The sequence below is a fragment of a genome, unplaced genomic scaffold, assembly GCF_019419815.1.
Source record: "Pyrus x bretschneideri cultivar Hongxiangsu unplaced genomic scaffold, Pyrus_bretschneideri_v1 Contig22, whole genome shotgun sequence".
Classification (NCBI taxonomy): domain Eukaryota; kingdom Viridiplantae; phylum Streptophyta; class Magnoliopsida; order Rosales; family Rosaceae; genus Pyrus; species Pyrus x bretschneideri.
In genome coordinates this window covers 6,114,236-6,135,073 of record NW_025999524.1, presented here as the reverse complement: position 1 = coordinate 6,135,073, position 20,838 = coordinate 6,114,236, and the positions used below count along the sequence as shown (strand labels likewise).

The window sequence follows — 20,838 nt, the reverse complement described above, 5'->3', positions numbered from 1 at the left end:
GGGTGGTTTTTATTAGTTTGGGTTATGATCGTTAGCCTGCACTTGTATGGGTTAGGGTTTCTTGAGAGAAACTGAATGGGCCCAAATTTTGGTTCTCATCAACAATTTTTCCGGCCCAAACCAAAATTCGAGATTCAAATTGAAAATGCACTCATACGAGTTCGAATTCGACACTGCTATCAATCATTGGACAACGACGTCTTGTTTGTGGTTTGGTTTTTTGTGATGGTCCTTCGGCAACTCGGCAGTTTGGTTTTATATATTTCAAACCCATCAATTTGGTTCATGTTTTAGCCGCAAAATTGTTCTTGTTTTACTTCAAAATTTCATGTAGCTAAAGGTGATTAGGTCGAATGAAGTTGTATACGTAGTGAAATGTGAAGTCATGATTTTATTATTCAAAGATTCTACATCAAAGAAATTGTTTATCATCTTTATTAGTTAAGACTTTTGCTTGGCTATGTTTCAAGAGGAAGGTCAACAATAAGGCACAGAACTAGACTGTATTAGTCCTTGGCCTTGCTATCTATTTTATGTATTTGTTTGTAATTGTCGAAAGAAATTAATTATGTTGTACTTACATAAGTGGCGTTACGTCGATATGTTAATCTATTTTTAGAACTTTTCATTAGCTACATATGTAGTATCTTCGTATGAAATCATTTTGAACTTTTGTTGAATAAATTAATCACCCATCACCCGCTTCCCATTCATCTTATGCTTGAGTTGGAAGCTGAAACCAAAATAAGGGAGACGAAGGAAAAGTGTCTTTAACTAATGTTTCCCTTTTTATTACAGGTTGTTAGGCAACCTTAAACTCGTAACGATTACACAATCGTTAGAACAACAACCAATCAACCGAAAGTAGCAAATGTACATGCCAACACGCATGCAACTAGAGAGACAAATTCATAGAGAGTTATTTGCAATTGACGGAGCTAATTTCCTCCGAATAGGATTCAATCTCACTTGGAAAGAATGGTGGTTTCAGCGATCATGGAAGTCACAATATACGGATCCATGTTCGACGCCGGCCTTCTGTCCTCGAAATAGCCTGACATTTGTAAAGAAATACGACATGTCCAGGTATCAGCTACACAGCTAACTTGTATCGCAAGCATTATGACAGAGATCTATCTCTGAAATCGGAAATGACACAAAAGAATTCATATTATACAATGCACATACGAAAACATTCATACCTTTGCCAGCCTTCTCAGTATCGCGACCAATACGGACAGAGGCCCCTCGGTTTGCCACGCCCTGTGAGATTGAGAATGCATAGTTCAATCAAATACTAAACTCGTTTTCACAGGTTAACTAAACATGATTTCAACAAAAAACAAGAAATGTGGATTTTGATTAACGGTTAATTAAACCACGGTGGTAGAAGCTTACCCAAGAGAAAGTGTGGATGTCAGCGGTCTCATGGAGACCTGTCAATCTCCTCTCGTTGCCTTTTCCGTAGGCAGCAATATGCTCCTTGTGACGCTGACTCAGTTTCTCGATTGCCTTCTTGATCACGTCAATTCCGCCGTCGTTTCTCATTGACTTGGTACTGCATGGCATAACAAGAGTTCATCACTCTTCATTTTTTTTTTTTTAACTAGAGGGTTGATTGCATCTAACACGATGGCAAAATTGCATTAATTCCAACTTCAGTTCGAGATTAATTTATCAGTACCTGTAGTTAGCGTGAGCACCAGCACCATTCCAATCACCCTGGTATAAATTGATCAAAAAGAAAAAATAAATACAAAATTTAAGCAACACAAATACAACAGTACGAAAATAAAGCGCTTGCGGTTAAACAGACCTGGATTGGTTTCGGGTCCAAAGAAAGAACAACTCCGGCAATTTCTGTAATTCTCTGTTTGTCAAGCAGATAATCATATTAACACGAGGCCTTCGAAAAATTAATGTATTATAGAGAAGAGAGCGAAAATACGCAAATTATACGTTTTCTAGTTATATCGTACGTATGAGCTTACCTCAAGGATGTATCTAGCAGCCCATAACTGATCACCAGCAGCAATACCAACAGTAGGACCAACTTGAAATTCCCACTGTTCCGCATCAGCAAACAGACCAAATTACAAAACGGCTTAATAATGTAAAAATTCGGGATAATCAAATCATAGGTCAACTTTCGATCACTCAATTTTATTTCTTAGCTACCAAATTAAGTACGTAAAATTGTAAAAGCGAGCATAAATATACACCTGGCCGGGCATAACTTCAGCGTTGATACCGCTAATGTTGATTCCGGCATAGAGGCAAGCCTTGTAATGTGAATCCACAATATCACGACCGAAGGCCTTGTCTGCTCCGGCACCGCAGTAGTAGGGTCCCTACATACAGAACCTAACAGTTAATAATATGCAATCAGCACTCTAAAATTTTGAGTTGTCTTCTCTAATTAAGTAACTAGGCATGTTTAGGGAACATTGATCGCGTTAATCATTGGCAAATGATTTAAGTACCTGTGGACCAGGGAACCCACCAATTGGCCATCCAAGAGGCCACTTAGTATCCTTTTGTAGAAGAGTGTACTCTTGCTCAATCCCGTACCTAATCAATAAGAAATGTTCTTAATAAGAGGTACCAACGTCTAGATGTGCATTAAAGAATTAAAAAAAATAATAATAATTAACATGTGAAATTTGCCACGTAAAAAGCAATGTATATTGTACATTGAAATATAGTAGGGCTTATAACAAAATAATAATAGATGGCACCAATTTTTTCACCAAATCTATTCATCATATATGTGTTTGTAAGTGTTAAAAACTAACGATGTTGAAAATGAGTCCAAGTTGGATAAGTAACCAAGTGACGCATCATTTGGTGAATAAAACTTGATCCATTGTTCTCTAATGCAATTATTATAAAAATACCCCATTTCATAAATTAATTCGTACATCAATAGTTTACAGCTACTTGTAACTATGCGGCCTTAACAACAAAGATATTAAATAATTGTTTATGGACAATTAACAACAATTATTTTTCAGTATATGACAATTATTTAGTACTAATCAGGAATATGGAATTAAGCAGAATTACTAGTTTAGTTTTGAGATTATGGATGGTTATGGATGGTGTACCAGGGTTCCTCGGCGACAACGTCCGGGTGACTGAATATCTTGGCAGCGTTGAATCTTTTGTTGGTGGGGATTGGCTCTCCCGCCGGTGTGTACGCATCGCAGATCACCTATCACAAGCGAAAGACAAAATTACCATGTATCGTACACAATCCGGATAGGTGTGGATGTCGATTGCTATTTACCAGGATGTTTTTTCCTCTTCTGAATGGATCCTTAAAAATAGCCTGGGGGCTGAACAAGCAAAAGTCCAAGTCAGTTTTTTGTTATTGGAAGGATTAGATTAAAGATTGCAGAAATGATTTTGATCGTGGCCGTTGATAATGTTACATACTGCAGGATGACTTCACTGTTATCTCCTGGGGCTTGGTCGGTGCTTGAACCGTCGTAGTTCCATTTGGGCAGTTTTGCTGGGTCTGTTACTGGTCCAGGCAGTGTCTGTTTTTATCCATAATTTCATATACATACGTGAACAGAACTTTAATTTTAAAGTAATTTGATGTTAACCAGTAAACACGAAAATCGTAATAAAATTTGCTAAAATATTCATAAATCAAATATTAATTGATGAAATAGTCAAAAACAACATATTTGACAGAAATATTGGACGTGAAAAATGATCATTTTGGCTAATTTTCCAAAACCGAAGAATGACGGGCTTATAGCTTGAGTAGTTAAGAACATTCAATCCTAGGGATGGGGTCCTAATAGTTCGAGGGAAGGCTTACCCTTGCTTTGCTTCTCAAGTCCAAACCAGATCCTCCAATCCTATAAGAAGAGAAAGAAGAACAAAGACAAGAGAACTTTAATGATCGATAATATTAAGTAAATTAATGAGAGGAGGGTGGGCATGCATATACCAAATGTATTCAGCGATGATCTTCTCAGTGGATTCGGAGAGATTGAGGTTGACGAGATCAGAGAGGAGAGACATGGTGACGTACGACGAGGAGGATGATTCTCTGAACAATGGCAAAAGAGAGGGAGAGAGAACAATGAGAGAGAGTGGCAGAGAAAAATGGGGTAGTTTCAAGTAGAAGATGTGACAAAGTCTACCACCTAATATATTAATTTATTTTCTAATAGAAAAGGGAGCAAAAATACGTGGAATTTCACTGGGGAGAAACGTACGAGGGTATACCGTATACCGTGTTTTGGCTGGCCTCTCGCGCTTCACGTAGGCTTCTGAAACCGTCAGTTTCCCTTTCCCGCACCCAATTGCAGTCTCTCCTTGTCACCTAACCACCCGCCACCGCCAATCCTTACCCTAACTCTTATCAGAACGCAGAGCGCACCTCTTGAGCTCGTCTTCGTCTACTGGCGCGAAGAACGACGGAAATCAGGGCGGCGATGGCGCGAAGGTCGATGCTTCCTGGATCGACTTGTATTTTCCGAGGCAAGCTCGGCCTTATGCTAAGCTCGCTCGCCTCGACCGGCCCATTGGCACCTGGTTTCTCGCATGGCCTTGCATGCTTATGGTAAGTGATTTTTACTTTCAATTTTTTAATTCGGTTTCCGCAGTGCATTGTTTGGTAAAAATCACCAATAGCAATTTGGGTCCAGCCGAATTTATTTGTTTTATTTTTTGGTACTAGCGATATTCTATCTTTTTAAACTAATCTAATCAAACTCGGATGCATAAAGGCGAGCACATTTACTTGTTGAAAGTAACAGTGGCAACGGTAACTTTATTTGTTTAAGTTGAAGTTGTCTGAAAGACGTATGCTTGTTGGTGTAGGTCATTAACATTGGCAGCAATCCCAGGGCACCTTCTTGATTTTAAGATGATGACACTATTTGGATGTGGAGCCGTGCTTTTAAGGGATGCTGGATGCACTATAAACGATCTCCTTGACCGGGATATTGATACCATGGTAACGCCCACGGTGCCATTGAATAATTATAGGTTGATATCTTTTGTATCTGCCCTTAAACTCAACATTATCTGCAAGCATATGAAATTTATGTAGTTCGTTTGAAGTTTCAGCCGCGTTTTAGGCGCTTCATCTTTGTTGCTAGTTTTCTCCTATCCTCTCATGAAGAGGTTCACATTCTGGGTAATTGAAGCTTCTGTCTCTTATCCTCAAGCTTTACTCTTTAACTTAGACGTGCTGTTTCAGAACAGTGGACTGATAATTTGGTAATGCTATTGTACTTGGTGCAGCCTTAAGCCTATCCAGGTTTAACCTTTAATTGGGGAGCGTTATTAGGATGCGCCGCAGTTAAAGGAAGCGTTGATCCAACTGTGGTGCTCCCATTGTACTTTTCCGGAGTATGCTGGACGCTTTTGTATGATACGATATATGCACATCAGGTACAACAAACTAGTCTGGTCAGAACTTCTGGTTCCCAGATTTGATTGTGAAGAAAATATGGAATATGTAGGAATAATAGAACTTTTTAAATGTAACCAAAGATGTTTCGAACCATGCTTGCAGGACAAGAAAGATGATTTGAAAGTAGGTGTTAAGTCTACGGCATTGAGATTTGGCGATTCAACTGAGGAGTGGATTACTGGGTTTGGAATTATGTGCATGAGTAGTCTTGCACTCCGTGGATATACCGCTGAAATTGGTTTTCTTCCTTCTTCCTTTATTTTTATCTGAGAAAATTATAACAATGGTCTCTCAATTTTATCCCAATTAGAACAATGGTCCTTCAATTAAAAATTCATGATCACTGGTCTCTTAAACTCATCAAAACGTACTACTATAGTCATTTTCATCAACTTAGTCAAAATTTTGTCTAAACCATTGCTATAATTTTTCACATTTCGTTTTCTATATTTGCCCATTGTTTCAGCCTTATGTGTGTGACACGTGATTCAGTTTGACGGAAGCTTTAACGGAGTTGACGAAAATGATCATAGATGCACGTTTTGATAAGTTTAAGCAATGTATTAAAAGGCGGAAGCGTTCCATGGATAGCCCTGCCTAGACGCGAGACGCGACCTAAATAACTTAATATATATTGCATACATAGTTAACGAAACCTTGCACGATTTCGTTGTTGTACGACAAACGCGTGAGGAATTGAAGTTTGATAGGAAGAAGCGGAGGAATAGCGAGTGGAGAGCTTTCTGAGAAAGAAAACTCCATAAAAGTAGAAATAGTGCGACCTGTCCCTTCCTTTTCCACGACGACCAACACATGGATGGCAGGGACAAAACTGTAAATTCAATGTTCAAAAAAAAAAAAATGCTTGAGAATCAGCAGCAGCTAAGGGTATTTTTGCCAATTTACTGTCCGTGAACAGTAAACCATAGTTTGGGTTTTAGTATAGAAATAATATATATATATAGTATAATACTTTGTAAAACAAATATAATTATAACTAAGCCAAAGATAATAGCTTCTTCTTCATGAACAAGTGTAGTTGTACTTGGAGATTATGTCATATTGTATTAAAATGTTGTAATTATTTATTTTATTGTGAGCAATTATAGTGAACTTCAAGAGAAATAAGGCTGAATTATAGGGAGTTTGAAAGGAAATAAAGGCAGAATGTCGCAATTATAGGCAATTCAAAAATAAATAAAGGATAAGTGGAGCTATTATAAGGAATTAAAAATGAAATAAAGATTGAGTGAAGCAATTATTATAGGGAATTAAAAAATAATAATGGCATTATAAGGAATTAAAAATGAAATAAAGATTGAGTGAAGCAATTATTATAGGGAACTAAAAAATAATAATGGCTGAGTGAAGTAGTTATAGGAAATTTCAGGAAAAATAAATCTTGGTTAACTAAAATGCTAGGTGATAGAATCTGAATAGACAATAATTAATAAATAAAAAAAAAATTAAAAAGAGCTAGAGTTGACTTTGCCACTAGGATTTGGAGAGAGAAACTTTATCTCTTTCTTCTTCCTTGAAACTAGAATGACACACATAGGAACGGTAGAAATAGACCTAGATTTGGAAGGAAAAAAAAAACCCAACTACGCCTAGGTGTGCCACGACACCACCTTACGCCTACCCCACAAAACAGAGGCGAAAACCTAGCAGCCCTACCTCCAAGTGTGTGTAGGCGCACCTTAAGGCTAGTTTTAAAACCACTGAGTTTAAGAAACCAATGATCATAAATTTTTAGATGATGAAACATTGCTACAATTTCCTCTTTTCATCTCTGTCCCTTTTTTTTCCCCCTTTATCATTGTTGGAACTTCATAAATTTTCTTTTCGTTTATGCTACATCCTCACACCCAAATTGTTAAACTTTGGAGCAGGTTGGCCATATTATGCATTTTTGTTGGCTGCATCTGGACAATTAGCTTGGCAGATATGGACAGCTGAGGCCATCTCCAACCGAAGGGTCCAGAGGGCCGAAAATAGCTTGAAAATCATCTCCAACCTAGAGCTCGTGGAATCTGAGAAGGCCCCACGAAATCTGAAAGGGTTGGAGGACTAGAGGGTTAGCCAGAAAAATCATTATTCTTGTTGGTTAGCCAGAAAAATCATTATTCCTGTCGGTTATAACCGACATGAATCCTTAAGCTAAAATTCAAATGCAACGACTAGCTGACGTCAGCTAGGCGTTGCATTTGATTATTACTATTATTTTTTATTTAGAAAATTTTTCCTATAACTTCTATTTCACAAAATTTGACACACCCCGACCGAGATCAGGGCGTGCTAGCCGTCACGTGGAAGTGACGTAGCCAAGTGCACAGTGCGGAAGCTAATAAAGTAGTAATGTAAAAGTACGAATAATTAAAAACTAGCATACATAAGGTCAAAGTAATAAGTGCTAGCGTAAGAGAGACACAATTTCAGAGCAGAAAACCCTAAGCAGTCCAACTAAAATAGCGTTACAACAGTGCACCCGAAGGTGAACATACGCTGGTGATCGTCTGTCAGAAATGCCGGAAAAGCCCTCTGGGAAACCACCAAACCAACTGAACAGCTAGAACCTGGAGGGGCGCAAAACAAAAGCGTGAGTGGGCAAAAACAAAGCTTTTCGAAAACCGTTTCAAAAACAATATTCTAACCCCTCACCGTAAAACCTGTATACTTCCCAGAAAATAAACGTAGGTACGTATAAATAATATATGACAGTCATGCTCAAGAATATGCCGTGACGGAACCGCAGAATGGAATGCAAGTGCTCAGGTATAAATCACATCAATAACATATAACTGGCAGCCGGAGTCACCTAACGTGACCTGTACGGCTGCATCTAGAGCTCAAATCTCAATATCAATAACTAAACCTGCCCACGAGTCGGAACCAGCTAAAGTGGTATGTACGACAGGCCTGGGTGTAATACATATAAACGCTCTAGTGTTACGATCACGTGAAGGCTGTGCGAATAATCGCAGGTCACCTACGAATCGGAACCACCTAAAGTGGTCTGTACGACAGGACTGTGCACCTAACTTAGATCCAAGCTGAGCGTGTGGTGCGGGAGGTGAACATCACGTGAAGGACTGTGCCCTACTCTGGGCGGGAGCACTAACACCGGGGGTGCAGGTTATGAGCTCTCTAAGTATCTCTAATCACTATTGAATGCAAATATGAAATAACGCTTACCTGGCACTTACCTGTGCATCCACAACACCAATTATGCATACGTATATATATACGATTAATAAAGCCACTAATGATGCATAAGGAACGATAATATAACACATGGCATAACTAATAACATTTAAATAAATTTTTGGGAAAATAATAGTATTTAGGTATATACGGAAAACCAAAAGCCCACTCACTGGTATGTGGAAGGGTCGTAGCCCCCCTGCCTCGAGTGACCACGCTCGTCCTCGGGATACGTCTCACCTATATGCGAAAATACTATAAAAACGTTAATTTTAAAGCACATAACCTTCCTTTCGTAGTAACTTCTCATACATTGCTCAAAATGGACAATTGAATATACCAACGTGCTCTACACAACCTCAGGATCACACCCAAATTTTTAGAAAAAATTTCCACCGCCGCACGCGCCGGCCACGCGCAGGCACTTGCCTGGCACGCTGACAGCGTCAACTGACGCCGTTAGGAATATTCCGTTAACGGCGTCAGGAATATTCCGTCAGACTTGACGGAATATTCCGTCTCCTTCCCCGGCGCGAGACTCCGGCGACGTCGCCGGTGTTGGAAAACTGGAAAAACTTTAAAACGTTCTAACTCCTTCATTTTTCATCCAATTTTCACGATTCTTGCACCAAAATGACACCTAGAACTAGGAGAACAACGATATACCACTTTTAAGGGTTGAAAACCACTAGATTTTACCTGTCCAAATCACCCAATTCCGGCCAACTCCACATACAACGATCCCGATGTCCAAATCTTTCAAACGAACTGCTCCGAGACTCTTTGGGACCTCACCAAGCTACCTACGAGCTTCATTTCCCCTAAAATGTAAGAATTTACGTTTGCATGAATAGTACCCCAAATCGGCTATTGTGAAATCGACGTGAAAACGTTGTAGTTTTTACCTGAAAATGGTACGACTGGACTCCCACGAGCCTCACGAGTTCGCATGTGTACTTGGTTCCTTCGATCTGTGGGAGTTTGAATGGTTTTGGGTGTATGTCCGTACGTATATGGTGAGTGGGAAGGGGAAATGGGGCTCGGGGGAACACAGGGAAAGGGACAGGGACATGTCGGAAGTGTGGGAGTGTGTGTGTGGCTCCACACATGCCAACAAAACCCAAAACAACCACAACACGAAAAGAAAACGCACTAGGGGCCATTTCGTCTTTTCACGAGTACAATTTCGATATTTCCGGGACTGGCTGTCACAAAATTTGTTTCATTTTATTTTAAATTTTATTTTTTTCTGTAACTTCTATTTCACAAAATTTGTTTCATATTTTTTTTAAATTTTATTTTTTTCCTATAACTTCCTAAGTCATTATACAACATTAAATTAAATTAAGTAACATGAAACAATATTAAACAATATGAAACAACATTAAATAACATTGACCAACATACAAATTATACAACATAAAAAAAACATTTAACAATATGAAACTTAAACAATATTTTTAAAAACATTTAACAACATAAAACTTAAACGCCTACTCCATGCTTCTTTTGGCCCAAAGATATGCAACAAGATCCTGTTGTAGGTACTTATTTGTGGCACGAGAACGTATCATTCTATAGCCTCATGTACTCATTTATAGAAATACTACCAGTTATTGAATTGAAAGGCAAATTAGGCCCATCATATATTTTTGCATGAGCCCTTCTTAACCTATTTGGATCTTTTTGGTCGTCAACGGACTCTTCATCAATATACCCATCTCGCTCATCATCCACTATCATATTGTGTAATATGATGCAAGACATCATGATGGAGTCCAAATTTTCTCGACTCCACCCTCTTGACGGTTCGTTAATGATGTTAGCTACCAACGGCTAGCTGACGTCAAATCGTCAATTAGCCATTGGATTTGAATTTAAGTTGTAATTTTTAAATAATAAATTATGTTTGGTTCTATGGTTCTTTGGCCTTTGATTGAAGACGGAGGTAAATATGATCATGTACTGTTCATTAAATATATTAATTTTTTAGAGGAACAAAAAGCTAAAATAAACCTTCTGATCAGCCCTCGATTAGAGATGGTCTGGCCCTTAATCCCGGGCTGATTGCAATAGAAAGTGCGTATCATCGTGATTGAGTAAATGGTGGCTGCGAGATTATGCATGTCGGCGCCTATGCACCATTCCAGATCTCAACTGCAACATATTTGCTATTGCGGTTGCTATTGGCAGTCAATGCATTTGCAACTAATGTTGTAATATCCATTTCCTAGGTGGCAATTTTGTTGTAACATCATTCTTTTTTCGTACATTAAAATATAATTGTAAGATCGCGTTACCAAATTAAATATTGATTTGTTTCCCGTATGACTTCTGCGGAGATTATTTGTTTCGGCAGATGCAGGTCATATAGACTGCACTCTCAATTTTGTGTGCGAAACTGAAAAGGAATGAACTTTTGACAAACTCTCTCTCGCAATTACCAATTCTTTTGTTTTTTTTGTTTTTTTTCACTCTTCGAGTTATTAATATTAATTGCGGTACATCCAACACATATCCATATCACGTGTTGTTTTTTTTTTTTTTTTTTTTTTCACTCTACGAGTTATTAATATTAATTGCGGTACATCCAACACATATGCGTATCACGTGGGTGGCGAGGGCGGCTCTAGAAAGTCCTTAAATCGTTCGCTCTAGTGTGAACACACTAGTGCCAAACAAGAAAAAAAATCCAACCCCTCGGACGGGCCGGACCCCCACCACCAGCAGCTGTGCCACAAATCCTTTTTCCGTGTCCAAAGGTTTGAAAATTTTAAAATTGACTTATAAAATTCTTATCATTGACGCCAGCTGTAATCTTATTTTAGAGGACTTCAAAACAAAAGTCTTTAATAATGACTTTGATACCATAGCCTTATATTTTTAATTAATTTATGGAGATACCATAGCCTTATATTTTTAATTAATTTATAGATATATTAATAACACTACGAGATATATTAATTTAGAAGAAATATTAAAATATTTGAAAGTGTTTTGAGTTCGATAAACAATTTAAATACTTTTCAAGATTCATTTATACCTTGGAAAATTTAAAATTGACTAATAAAATTCTCATCATTGAAGCCAACTGTAATCTTATTTTAGAGGACTCCGAAACAAAAGTCTTTCATAGTGACTTTGATACCATAGCCTTATATTTTTAATTAATTTATGGATATATTAATAACACTACGAGACATATTAATTTAGAAGAAATATTAAAACGATTGAAAGTGTTTTGAGTTCGAGAAACAATTTAAGATTCAATTATATTGTTTGCTAATTGATTTCAAAAGTACTCTCATAAAAAATGTTTTTGAGTGGTTTCAAAATGACTTTTAAAACCACCTATATTGTGGTCGTCACACTTTTTTTAGTACAACGATATATTTTACATTAAGAGAAGAGGAGAGTTTGGTTAAGCCACATAAAGCACAACCTAATTTGATACTGAATTCACCATCCACGATGTTTGAACCTAATAACTCTCACTTACAAATGAAAATGAATACAATCAGATCGTAATACTGATTGATTTTGTGGTCGTCACACTATTCTCTAATATGCTTAAACCTAATTAGTAATATTATTTGTAAATCGTAATATTTGGAATATTGGAATCCTGAGTAAAAGTGACCCCGGATTATGGTGGATTCTCTCAAATTCCAATCAATAAAACGTCAAAATCCACAGGTTCATGCCATCTTTATTTTCTCTCTCCAACCTCTCACTCTCAGAGTTTCTCTCTCCCCATTTGTGATATGTATTTGTGATCTTATCCTAGAGGACTCCGAACCAAAACTCTTTAGTGACTTTGATACCATAGTTTTATATTTTTAATTTATTTATGGATATATTAATAACACTACGAGATATATTAATTTAGAAGAAGTTTTAAAATGATTGAAAATGTTTTGGGTTCGAGAAACAATTTAAATACTTTTCAATATTCAGTTGTATTTTTTCCGAATTGATTTCAAATGAACTCTCATAAAAAAAATGTTTTTGAGTTGTTTCAAAATGACTTTTAAAACAACCTATATTATGGTCATCATATTTTTTTTTTTTAGTACAATGATATATTTTACAATAGGGAGATGTGGAGTTCAGCTAAGTCATATAATGGACAATCTAATTTGGTATCGAAGTCGCTATCAACGAGATTTGAACCTAACTAAGATCTCTCACTTACAAGTAAAAAGAAATATCACTGATCTGTAGTACTGGATGGCTTTGTGGTTGTCACACTTGGATTCTCTAATATTCTTAAACCTATTATTAATATCATTCGTAAATTGTAATATTTACAAAATTGGAATCCTGAGTAAAAGTGACCTTGGATTATGACGGATTCTCTCAAATTCCAATGAACAAAAAGTCAAGATCCACAGGTTCATACCATCTTTATTTTCTCTCTCTAATCTCTCACACTTAGAGTCTTTCTCTCCACAGGTCTATGTAACTGTCTTTATTTTTTCTCTCTAATCTCTCACACTCAGAGTCTTTCTCTCCACAGGTCTATGTAACTGTTATGCTTGGTGGCCTCCGGTCCGTTCAAATACCCTTTAAAAAAATAATAATTAATTAAATTTTAATTTGGGTATTCTGAATACAATTCCGGATTCTGTTTCCCGGGTCCCAATCCCACTCCGAATCCTAGCTGGCTCAGACTTTCTACTCTCGTATATATATATATATATATAGGCCTCCACGGTCTCGGGCACAAAAAAAAATCGAATCGAATCAATAGAATCATGGAGAGAAGCCTTAGCAGGGCAGTGACGACTTGGATGCCAAGAAGGGCACCGCCGGAAAGACCAAAAAGAAGTTGAATGTTGAGGAGGCGTTCAAGGCCACGGCGGTGCCGCCGTGGACCAAGCAGATTACGGTGAGGTCGATGGTCACCAGCTTCATTCTCAGCATTGTCTTCAACTTCATCGTCTGCAAGTTGAACCTCACCACCGGTGTTATTCCCTCGCTCAACGTCGCCGCCGGACTGCTCGGCTTCGCGGTGGTGAAGGGCTACACCGCCATGATCGACAAGTGCGGCTTCTTGAAGCAGCCTTTCACTCGCCAGGAAAACACCGTCATTCAGACTTGCGTCGTCGCCTCTTCCGGGATCGCCTTTAGCAGTATGTTCAATAACCCATCCTCTAATCAAATTTATCGCAGTAAATCCATTAATTAACTATTTCTGATCGATCATTCATCTCTGCTCGTATCGATAACATTGATTACTGATGGAAGTTGTAGATCTGTCAAATATCATATATATTCTGGTTCTATAATTTGGCCTTGCATGCAAGAAAACAATATAATATTTGCATCACTGTCAGTTTACAAAGTGTTTGTGAAAAAGCCTCACGGTAAAAATTGAACAAATTTTCACTTGGGATTAATGTCAAATATTTGTGTGTTCTGATTGCTGCTCTGCTTAATGATCCAGTAATTTTAATTTGTGTTGTGATTAATTAGGTGGAACTGCAAGTTATTTACTGGGAATGAGTGCAAAGATTGCTGCGCAAGGAGATCTAGGCAACACCCTGATCAACATAAAGAAGCTTGATGTTGGATGGATGATTGGGTTTCTCTTCGCCGTCAGCTTCGTCGGGTTGTTTTCGATTATGCCCCTCAGAAAGGTAATTGGAAATCGCTACTTAATCCACACTTACACATATACACATGAAGATTTGTTCACTTAATTTGGTTTTGGTCTAATTTTTTTTTTAAACATCCAACAGATGATGATCTTGAAGTACAAGTTAACGTACCCGAGTGGAACTGCAACTGCATACCTCATCAACAGCTTTCACACTCCCAAAGGAGCTAAGCTGGCAAGGTAAGAACCGCATCGCCTTGATTTGTAGCTTTGGGTTTTGCAATTAAACGTAATCTGTGTAAGAATATATTCTTATCAACGAATGCAGGAAACAAGTTGCTGTGCTCTTCAAAAGCTTCTGCTTCAGCTTTGCGTTTGCCTTCTTCCAGTGGTTTTTCGCTGCTGCTGATGGCTGCGGATTTTCCAGCTTCCCAACATTTGGTCTTAAAGCCTTTGCTAACAAGTATGTGTACATTTCTTTCTCAACAAAATATTAATTTCCTCGTTTTTGTATCATTTTGTTGTCCTCATGGATGCCTCGATTTCACTAATAACTCAGATCACAAAACTTGCAGGTTTTACTTTGATTTTTCAGCAACTTATGTTGGCGTTGGCATGATTTGCCCTATCATGGTCAATGTATCCTTGCTTGTTGGAGCCATTATTTCATGGGGAATCATGTGGCCCTTGATTGAGACAAAGAAAGGTATCTGGTACAACGCTAATCTATCCGCCAGCAGTCTCCACGGCATCCAAGGATACAGGGTATTTAACTAAAACTTCCTCTCCGCCATGTGTAGCTTGTTTAATTTTCAATATCTTCACAGATATGTTTTTGAAAGTTACAATATAATGTTGGTCATGAATTGATCTCTAATAATCTTTGAATGTTTTTAATTCACTGCAGATTTTTATTGCTATAGCGATGATGCTTGGCGACGGTTTGTTCCATGTAGTCTACATGCTCTTCATGACCGCGAAAAGTCTCGCAGCACAAAGATCAGAGAAGAAACTTGAGTCGTCTTCATCCCCACCCCTAAATCTTGACAGTGTTGAAGCCGGAGGGTCCTCTGAAGTTGTTTCTGCAAACTATGATGAACAACGAAGAATCAAGTACTTCTTGAAAGACCAAATCCCCAGCTGGGTTGCTTTCTCTGGCTACATTGCGCTCGCAGCCATATCCATCGGTGTGGTACCCTTGATCTTCCCCCAACTGAAATGGTACCATGTGCTGGTTGCATATCTGATTGCCCCAGTCTTGGCCTTCTGCAATGCCTACGGCTGTGGCCTCACTGATTGGTCTCTTGCTTCCAACTATGGCAAATTTGCCATCATAATCTTCAGCGCTTGGGTTGGCCTTGACCACGGTGGTGTCATTGCCGGCCTTGCTTCTTGTGGTGTGATGATGAGCATTGTCTCGACCGCTTCTGATCTCATGCAAGACTTCAAGACAGGATACCTCACGCTCTCGTCTCCTCGCTCTATGTTCTTCAGCCAAGTCTTTGGCACAGCCATGGGATGCGTCATGTCTCCATTAGTATTCTGGGTTTTCTACAAAGCTTACCCACTTGGTGATCCAGACGGCCCTTATCCTGCACCCTACGGCCTAATGTACCGCGGCATTGCACTCCTTGGAGTTGAGGGTGTCGGTTCCCTCCCCAAAAACTGCGTCGCGCTCGCACTCTCATTTTTCGCAGCTGCAGTCGCCATAAACATAATCATCGAGCTGTTACAGCGTTATGAAACCAAGTACAGGATCTATAGGTTCATTCCCAACCCAATGTGCATGGCGATTCCATTCTACCTGGGTTCCTACTTCGCCATTGACATGTGCGTGGGAAGCTTGATCCTTGTCCTGTGGCGGAGGAAGAACAGGCAAAAGGCCGATGACTTTGGGCCAGCTGTGGCGTCGGGACTCATCTGCGGTGATTCATTGTGGGGCGTTCCGGCTGCTATCCTGGCCATTGCGTCTGTCAAAGCTCCTATCTGCATGAAGTTCCTCTCTGCTTCTGCCAACAACAAAGTTGATTCCCTATTAGGTAGCTAGCTTAATTTGATTACTAGTTAATTAATTTCATGCGACTGTTGTGTGTATATAATATATATGCAGCTGCTAGCTAGCTTGCTGTTTATTTGAACATTATTCCTACCTTTACTTTATAATTTTCGGATTGATGTGGTTGGTAGAAGTTTTTTTAGCTACTTTGGAAAAAGAAGTGGATTTCTGTTAGTTTTATCATTCATCTTATCAGTTTGTTTCTTTTATCCGGATTCTCTCCTCTCTCGTTTTTTCTCCCCTCCTATTTTCTCCTATTTGAACAGTTATAATTAAGTCACGTCAATACTTATTACTAACTTCTTATAGAGATATACAAAGGTGAAAACGAGAGGAGTGAAGAAAAAGATAAGAGATTTGAAGAAGAAAGAATTCTATGCCTGTTTTTTTTTTTAGGTATTTTGTTGTGAGAAATATTGATCCCAAAAAGCTAAAAAGGTTTTGAGAATTCGAAATTGGTCGGTTTTAAACTTTTACATGTACAGCAAAGCAGCCAACGGAATAACGATCGACAGCAAAACTAAGACAACAAAAAAGTGTGAACAGAAATTGTTGGCGGCGGATTGAATTGTTGTCAGATCCTCTAAAATGAATAATTCGGGTTGCCTCCATTAAGGCCTACAATCATTACTTTCACTTTTGATTCTCATTTTTACAATAATCGCAATCACTAATTTTCAACAATTAACAGCCCTACTTAAAATGTTGTACTAACTTGTACAAGGAAAAAAACTTACCTTGACTTGTTCATCATGCACAATTTGATAACACGACAAAAATACATACTAAAAATTAGTGTTCGAGTCAAGTTTAACGAGTAGTATTGATAACAAGTAACTCAATAGAGCCCAGTAAAACAAGTATATGCTTTTTTTAATCATAGTGTAACGAGTGGTGTCATGTTACTATTTAGTTTTACAAAATATGTTCGTGTTTGTATTTTTTCCACATGTTAACATGACAAACTATGCTTGTGTTAATTTGTTACGAAAGCAAGTACTGTCAATATCCAGTTTTTCAAGTTTATCCTTACTCAATGTGTAAGTGGCTCGTAAATTTAGTTTGTTAAGATCATGATTTTAAAATGCCAAAAAAACAACACATATTTATTTCATACGATGGTCAAAAAGTAAAAGAGATGTGTGAAACGTAAAAAATGAATATGTAAATAACGTTATCCTTCTAAATCTATACTAATTGAGGTTTCATCAATTACGAACGTGTGAAAAAGTCTCATAAGACTGTTGGAGTTCTATATGAACTAAAGTTTCAACAACTACGAACTGCCCTCTACAATATCGATTAAGGTTAAAAAAATTTGTTTCATTATACAAGTGCAAGTAAGTACCAAGAGTATGGAGTCATTTCGGATCCAAGTATACATTTTTGGTCCCAATTATTTTGTTCCAGGCCAAAATAAATATTTAAATTTACAAATAAATAAAAATAAAAAACAAGAAAGTGAAAAAGTAACCTAAATACTTAAAAGTTTATAAAACCCTCGACGCCTTCCATCACTCGCTCGTTTGACTCAGTCGCGTGAATCGTATCCAGGGAAACAAGGGCAGCCAAACAAACCCTAAAACAACACCACAGACAAGCCTGCTCGATAGTCGTCGTCATCGGAATATCAGAGCTATGACAGAGACATCGGCGAGACGCGGCGGAGGAATGGGTGACGAGAAGCTGGAGTTCGTAACTTCCGACGGTATTGAGCCCATCATGACCTTCGATCAGATGGGTTTAAGGGATGATCTCCTCCGAGGCGTCTACAACTACGGCTTTGAGAAGCCCTCCGCCATCCAGCAACGAGCCGTCAGGCCCATCATTGAGGGCCGCGACGTCATCGCCCAGGCCCAGTCCGGTACCGGCAAGACCTCCATGATTGCCCTCACCGTCTGCCAGCTCGTCGACACCTCCTCCCGGGAGTACGTCAGCCCTACTTTTGATCTCTAGTGTTTCCTTCTGTTGTTATTCTGTTTGGTTCTTGGGAAAATTTTAATTTGATTTTGTGCATGTATATTTGTATCTATTGTATATAGGGTTCAGGCTTTGATATTGTCTCCGACGAGGGAATTGGCGGCGCAGACGGAGAAGGTGATATTAGCAATTGGGAATTTCATAAATATACAAGCTCATTCTTGCATTGGAGGCAAAAGCGTGGGTGAGGATATCCGAAAGCTCGAGTATGGCGTTCATGTGGTATCTGGAACTCCTGGCAGAGTCTGTGATATGATCAAAAGAAGAACTCTCCGAACTCGAGCCATCAAATTATTAGTTCTTGTCAGTCTCTTGTTCCTATCTTTTCTGTTTTTAACTGTGAATTTTGGATTTTCCCTTTCTAGTTTCATTGATCCCTAGTTTTGATTTTTTTTCGGGACTGGTTCGGTTTTGCAGGATGAATCTGATGAAATGTTGAGCAGAGGATTCAAGGATCAGATTTATGATGTCTACAGATATCTTCCTCCTGAGCTCCAGGTATTTTTTTTTTCTTTCTTTCACATATTTGTATGTGTCACATGTGCTTATGTCGGTCATGTTACGACTATTGTCCAAATAAGTATTTCTTTCTGAAACTGAAATCAATTGTAACTTTGTAACATTGTAGGTTTGCTTGATTTCTGCTACACTTCCTCATGAAATTTTGGAGATGACCAACAAGTTTATGACTGAACCTGTAAGGATCCTTGTTAAACGTGATGAGTTGACGTTGGAGGTACACAATGCTTCTGTTTTGTATTGTTGTACGTATGCTGCCTTTCTGTGCAATGTGAAATATGTAGTAAACTGTGTTTTTGTGATGACAGGGAATCAAGCAATTTTTCGTGGCTGTCGAAAGAGAGGAATGGAAGTTTGATACGCTTTGTGATCTCTATGATACCCTTACGATTACACAAGCTGTTATTTTCTGCAACACCAAGCGAAAGGTAAATACTTCTCTGTGATACTAATAACTCAAAGTTTGATTAGAAAATAGGGGTTTCAAGGCCGTAGTTAGGTTATTGATTCCGTGCGGAAAGTAGAAATATAAAATGGGATCACCTATTAGATGCTTGGGTATAGATTGTATGTTCTCATATGCATTGTATCCTGATTTAGCTATTTTCATTAGTGCCTACTAGTTATACATCGATATTCGATACACACAAGCTTTAGAATTTAATATGTTAGGTGGAATAGAGGCATGCAAGATAGTCTGTTTGCAATGGTTTTCCTTTTTGGCACACTGCCATAACGCCTTCCTTTTCTGGTTGACTAACATTTCATTCCCTGGTGCATGACTGTTGGAATTTTACTGGGTAGGTGGACTGGCTCACCGAAAAGATGAGGAGTAATAACTTTACTGTCTCTGCAATGCATGGAGATATGCCTCAGAAGGAAAGAGATGCTATTATGGCTGAGTTTCGTGGTGGTAATACTCGCGTCCTGATCACAACCGATGTTTGGGCCCGGGGCCTTGATGTTCAGCAGGCAAGTTCTTCTTATCCCAATTGTCCAATCATTAGCTAGAATCTATCATCTCTTGACTTTGACTTTATTTAAAGGTTCGAGTAGTTAAACTAATCAAATATAGTGTGTGATTTGAGATCCTTTTTGCCTGTTCAGTTGGTAGTCAGGATTAAATAAACCTGGTACCCCAATTTAACCAGAAAAATGTTTACGAATTAGAGAAGGATTTGCTGCTTTCTTAAATTCTTACAAAAAGCCTAAACCTTACTTGAAGAAAAAAGTAAAACATCTATTGTCCGTATATTTACTGCACAGTGATCTGGACGCCTGAACCTTAAACTAAAAAGCAGTCCTAGTTGAAGGTTCTATCTAGACAAACAATTTTGAATGGTTTTCAATTATGATCAGTTTTTCTTCAAAAAGTGTAGCTTTTAGTCCCTTCATATAATCCTTAAACTGCTTTTCTTATCGTGATATTTTTTGCTTTCATCAGGTTTCTTTGGTTATCAATTATGATCTCCCAAACAATCGAGAGCTATACATTCATCGAATTGGTCGTTCTGGACGTTTCGGGCGCAAGGTTTGTTTTTCTCCTCGCTCATGAATCAAAATTTTGATTCAGAAAGTACTTTTTAAGATATTCTGTTTGTTTGTTGATTAATATGGAAAATTTGTTTGTCTTTGTAGGGTGTGGCAATAAACTTTGTGAAAAGTGATGATATTAAGATTCTAAGAGACATTGAGCAGTATTACAGTACGCAGATAGACGAAATGCCGATGAATGTTGCGGATTTGATATGAGAGTTGCTTGCCATCCCGTGTGCGAATGATGTGGATTGGTTTTTCTGGCGTCGAATGACTAATGTGTGCAGCTGTCGTGGCTTTATTTTGCGGTGGATTGTACACCAGCACAAGTTGAAATCATGCTTTGTTTACTTGTGCTGTAACGATAATGTTTTAACTTAGGCTGGTGTGACTTGGATTTAAAGCACCAAGTGTGCGGACTGAGTACCTTGATGAGTTGTAGTGTGTTTGGTTTTATCATATTTGGTAGCGAATTCAGGTTTTATGTTTCCCAATGTATTT

The 20,838-nt window shown here is 38.3% G+C and overlaps 3 protein-coding genes and 1 pseudogene across 3 annotated transcripts; 3 read left to right on the top strand and 1 right to left on the bottom strand.

Annotated features, from left to right (window-relative positions):
- Positions 1–775: 775 nt before the first annotated feature.
- LOC103943201 (glutamine synthetase nodule isozyme-like) lies at positions 776–4,109 on the bottom strand. The gene is made up of 13 exons (XM_048585336.1): positions 3,965–4,109; positions 3,833–3,872; positions 3,439–3,542; positions 3,290–3,338; positions 3,108–3,214; positions 2,484–2,571; positions 2,223–2,351; positions 1,992–2,066; positions 1,817–1,870; positions 1,685–1,722; positions 1,399–1,558; positions 1,203–1,263; positions 776–1,054 (listed from the first exon to the last, which is right to left on the bottom strand). Exons 1-13 carry the CDS (start codon positions 4,036–4,038, stop codon positions 966–968), a joined length of 1,068 nt encoding a protein of 355 aa, XP_048441293.1. The 5' UTR covers positions 4,039–4,109; the 3' UTR covers positions 776–965.
- LOC103943273 lies at positions 4,037–10,739 on the top strand (annotated as a pseudogene).
- A 2,647-nt stretch (positions 10,740–13,386) lies between these two features.
- On the top strand, positions 13,387–16,482 carry LOC103943202 (probable metal-nicotianamine transporter YSL7). Its single transcript, XM_009353437.3, is given in 7 exon segments — positions 13,387–13,420; positions 13,423–13,779; positions 14,123–14,286; positions 14,389–14,486; positions 14,575–14,709; positions 14,822–15,011; positions 15,154–16,482. Coding segments are annotated over 7 exon segments (2,103 nt in total). The 5' UTR covers positions 13,387–13,401; the 3' UTR covers positions 16,294–16,482.
- A 1,419-nt stretch (positions 16,483–17,901) lies between these two features.
- Positions 17,902–20,831, top strand: LOC108866966 (eukaryotic initiation factor 4A-3). Its single transcript, XM_048585192.1, has 8 exons — positions 17,902–18,230; positions 18,345–18,585; positions 18,700–18,780; positions 18,911–19,018; positions 19,110–19,229; positions 19,606–19,773; positions 20,246–20,332; positions 20,440–20,831. The coding sequence occupies exons 1-8, from the start codon at positions 17,941–17,943 to the stop codon at positions 20,551–20,553; spliced, it is 1,209 nt and encodes a 402-aa protein (XP_048441149.1). The 5' UTR covers positions 17,902–17,940; the 3' UTR covers positions 20,554–20,831.
- The last annotated feature ends 7 nt before the right edge of the window (positions 20,832–20,838 follow it).

Bases quoted from the DNA above. Each gene is read 5' to 3' on its own strand.
- LOC103943201 (XM_048585336.1), bottom strand. From the start codon at position 4,038: ATGTCTCTCCTCTCTGATCTCGTCAACCTCAATCTCTCCGAATCCACT. The intron at 3,873-3,964 runs GTATATGCATGC...CTCTTCTTATAG, and splicing joins ATCATCGCTGAATACATTTG to GATTGGAGGATCTGGTTTGG. The intron at 3,339-3,438 runs GTATGTAACATT...TTGCTTGTTCAG, and splicing joins AACAGTGAAGTCATCCTGCA to CCCCCAGGCTATTTTTAAGG.
- LOC108866966 (XM_048585192.1), top strand. From the start codon at position 17,941: ATGACAGAGACATCGGCGAGACGCGGCGGAGGAATGGGTGACGAGAAG. The intron at 18,231-18,344 runs GTACGTCAGCCC...TATTGTATATAG, and splicing joins GTCGACACCTCCTCCCGGGA to GGTTCAGGCTTTGATATTGT. The intron at 20,333-20,439 runs GTTTGTTTTTCT...TTGTCTTTGTAG, and splicing joins CTGGACGTTTCGGGCGCAAG to GGTGTGGCAATAAACTTTGT.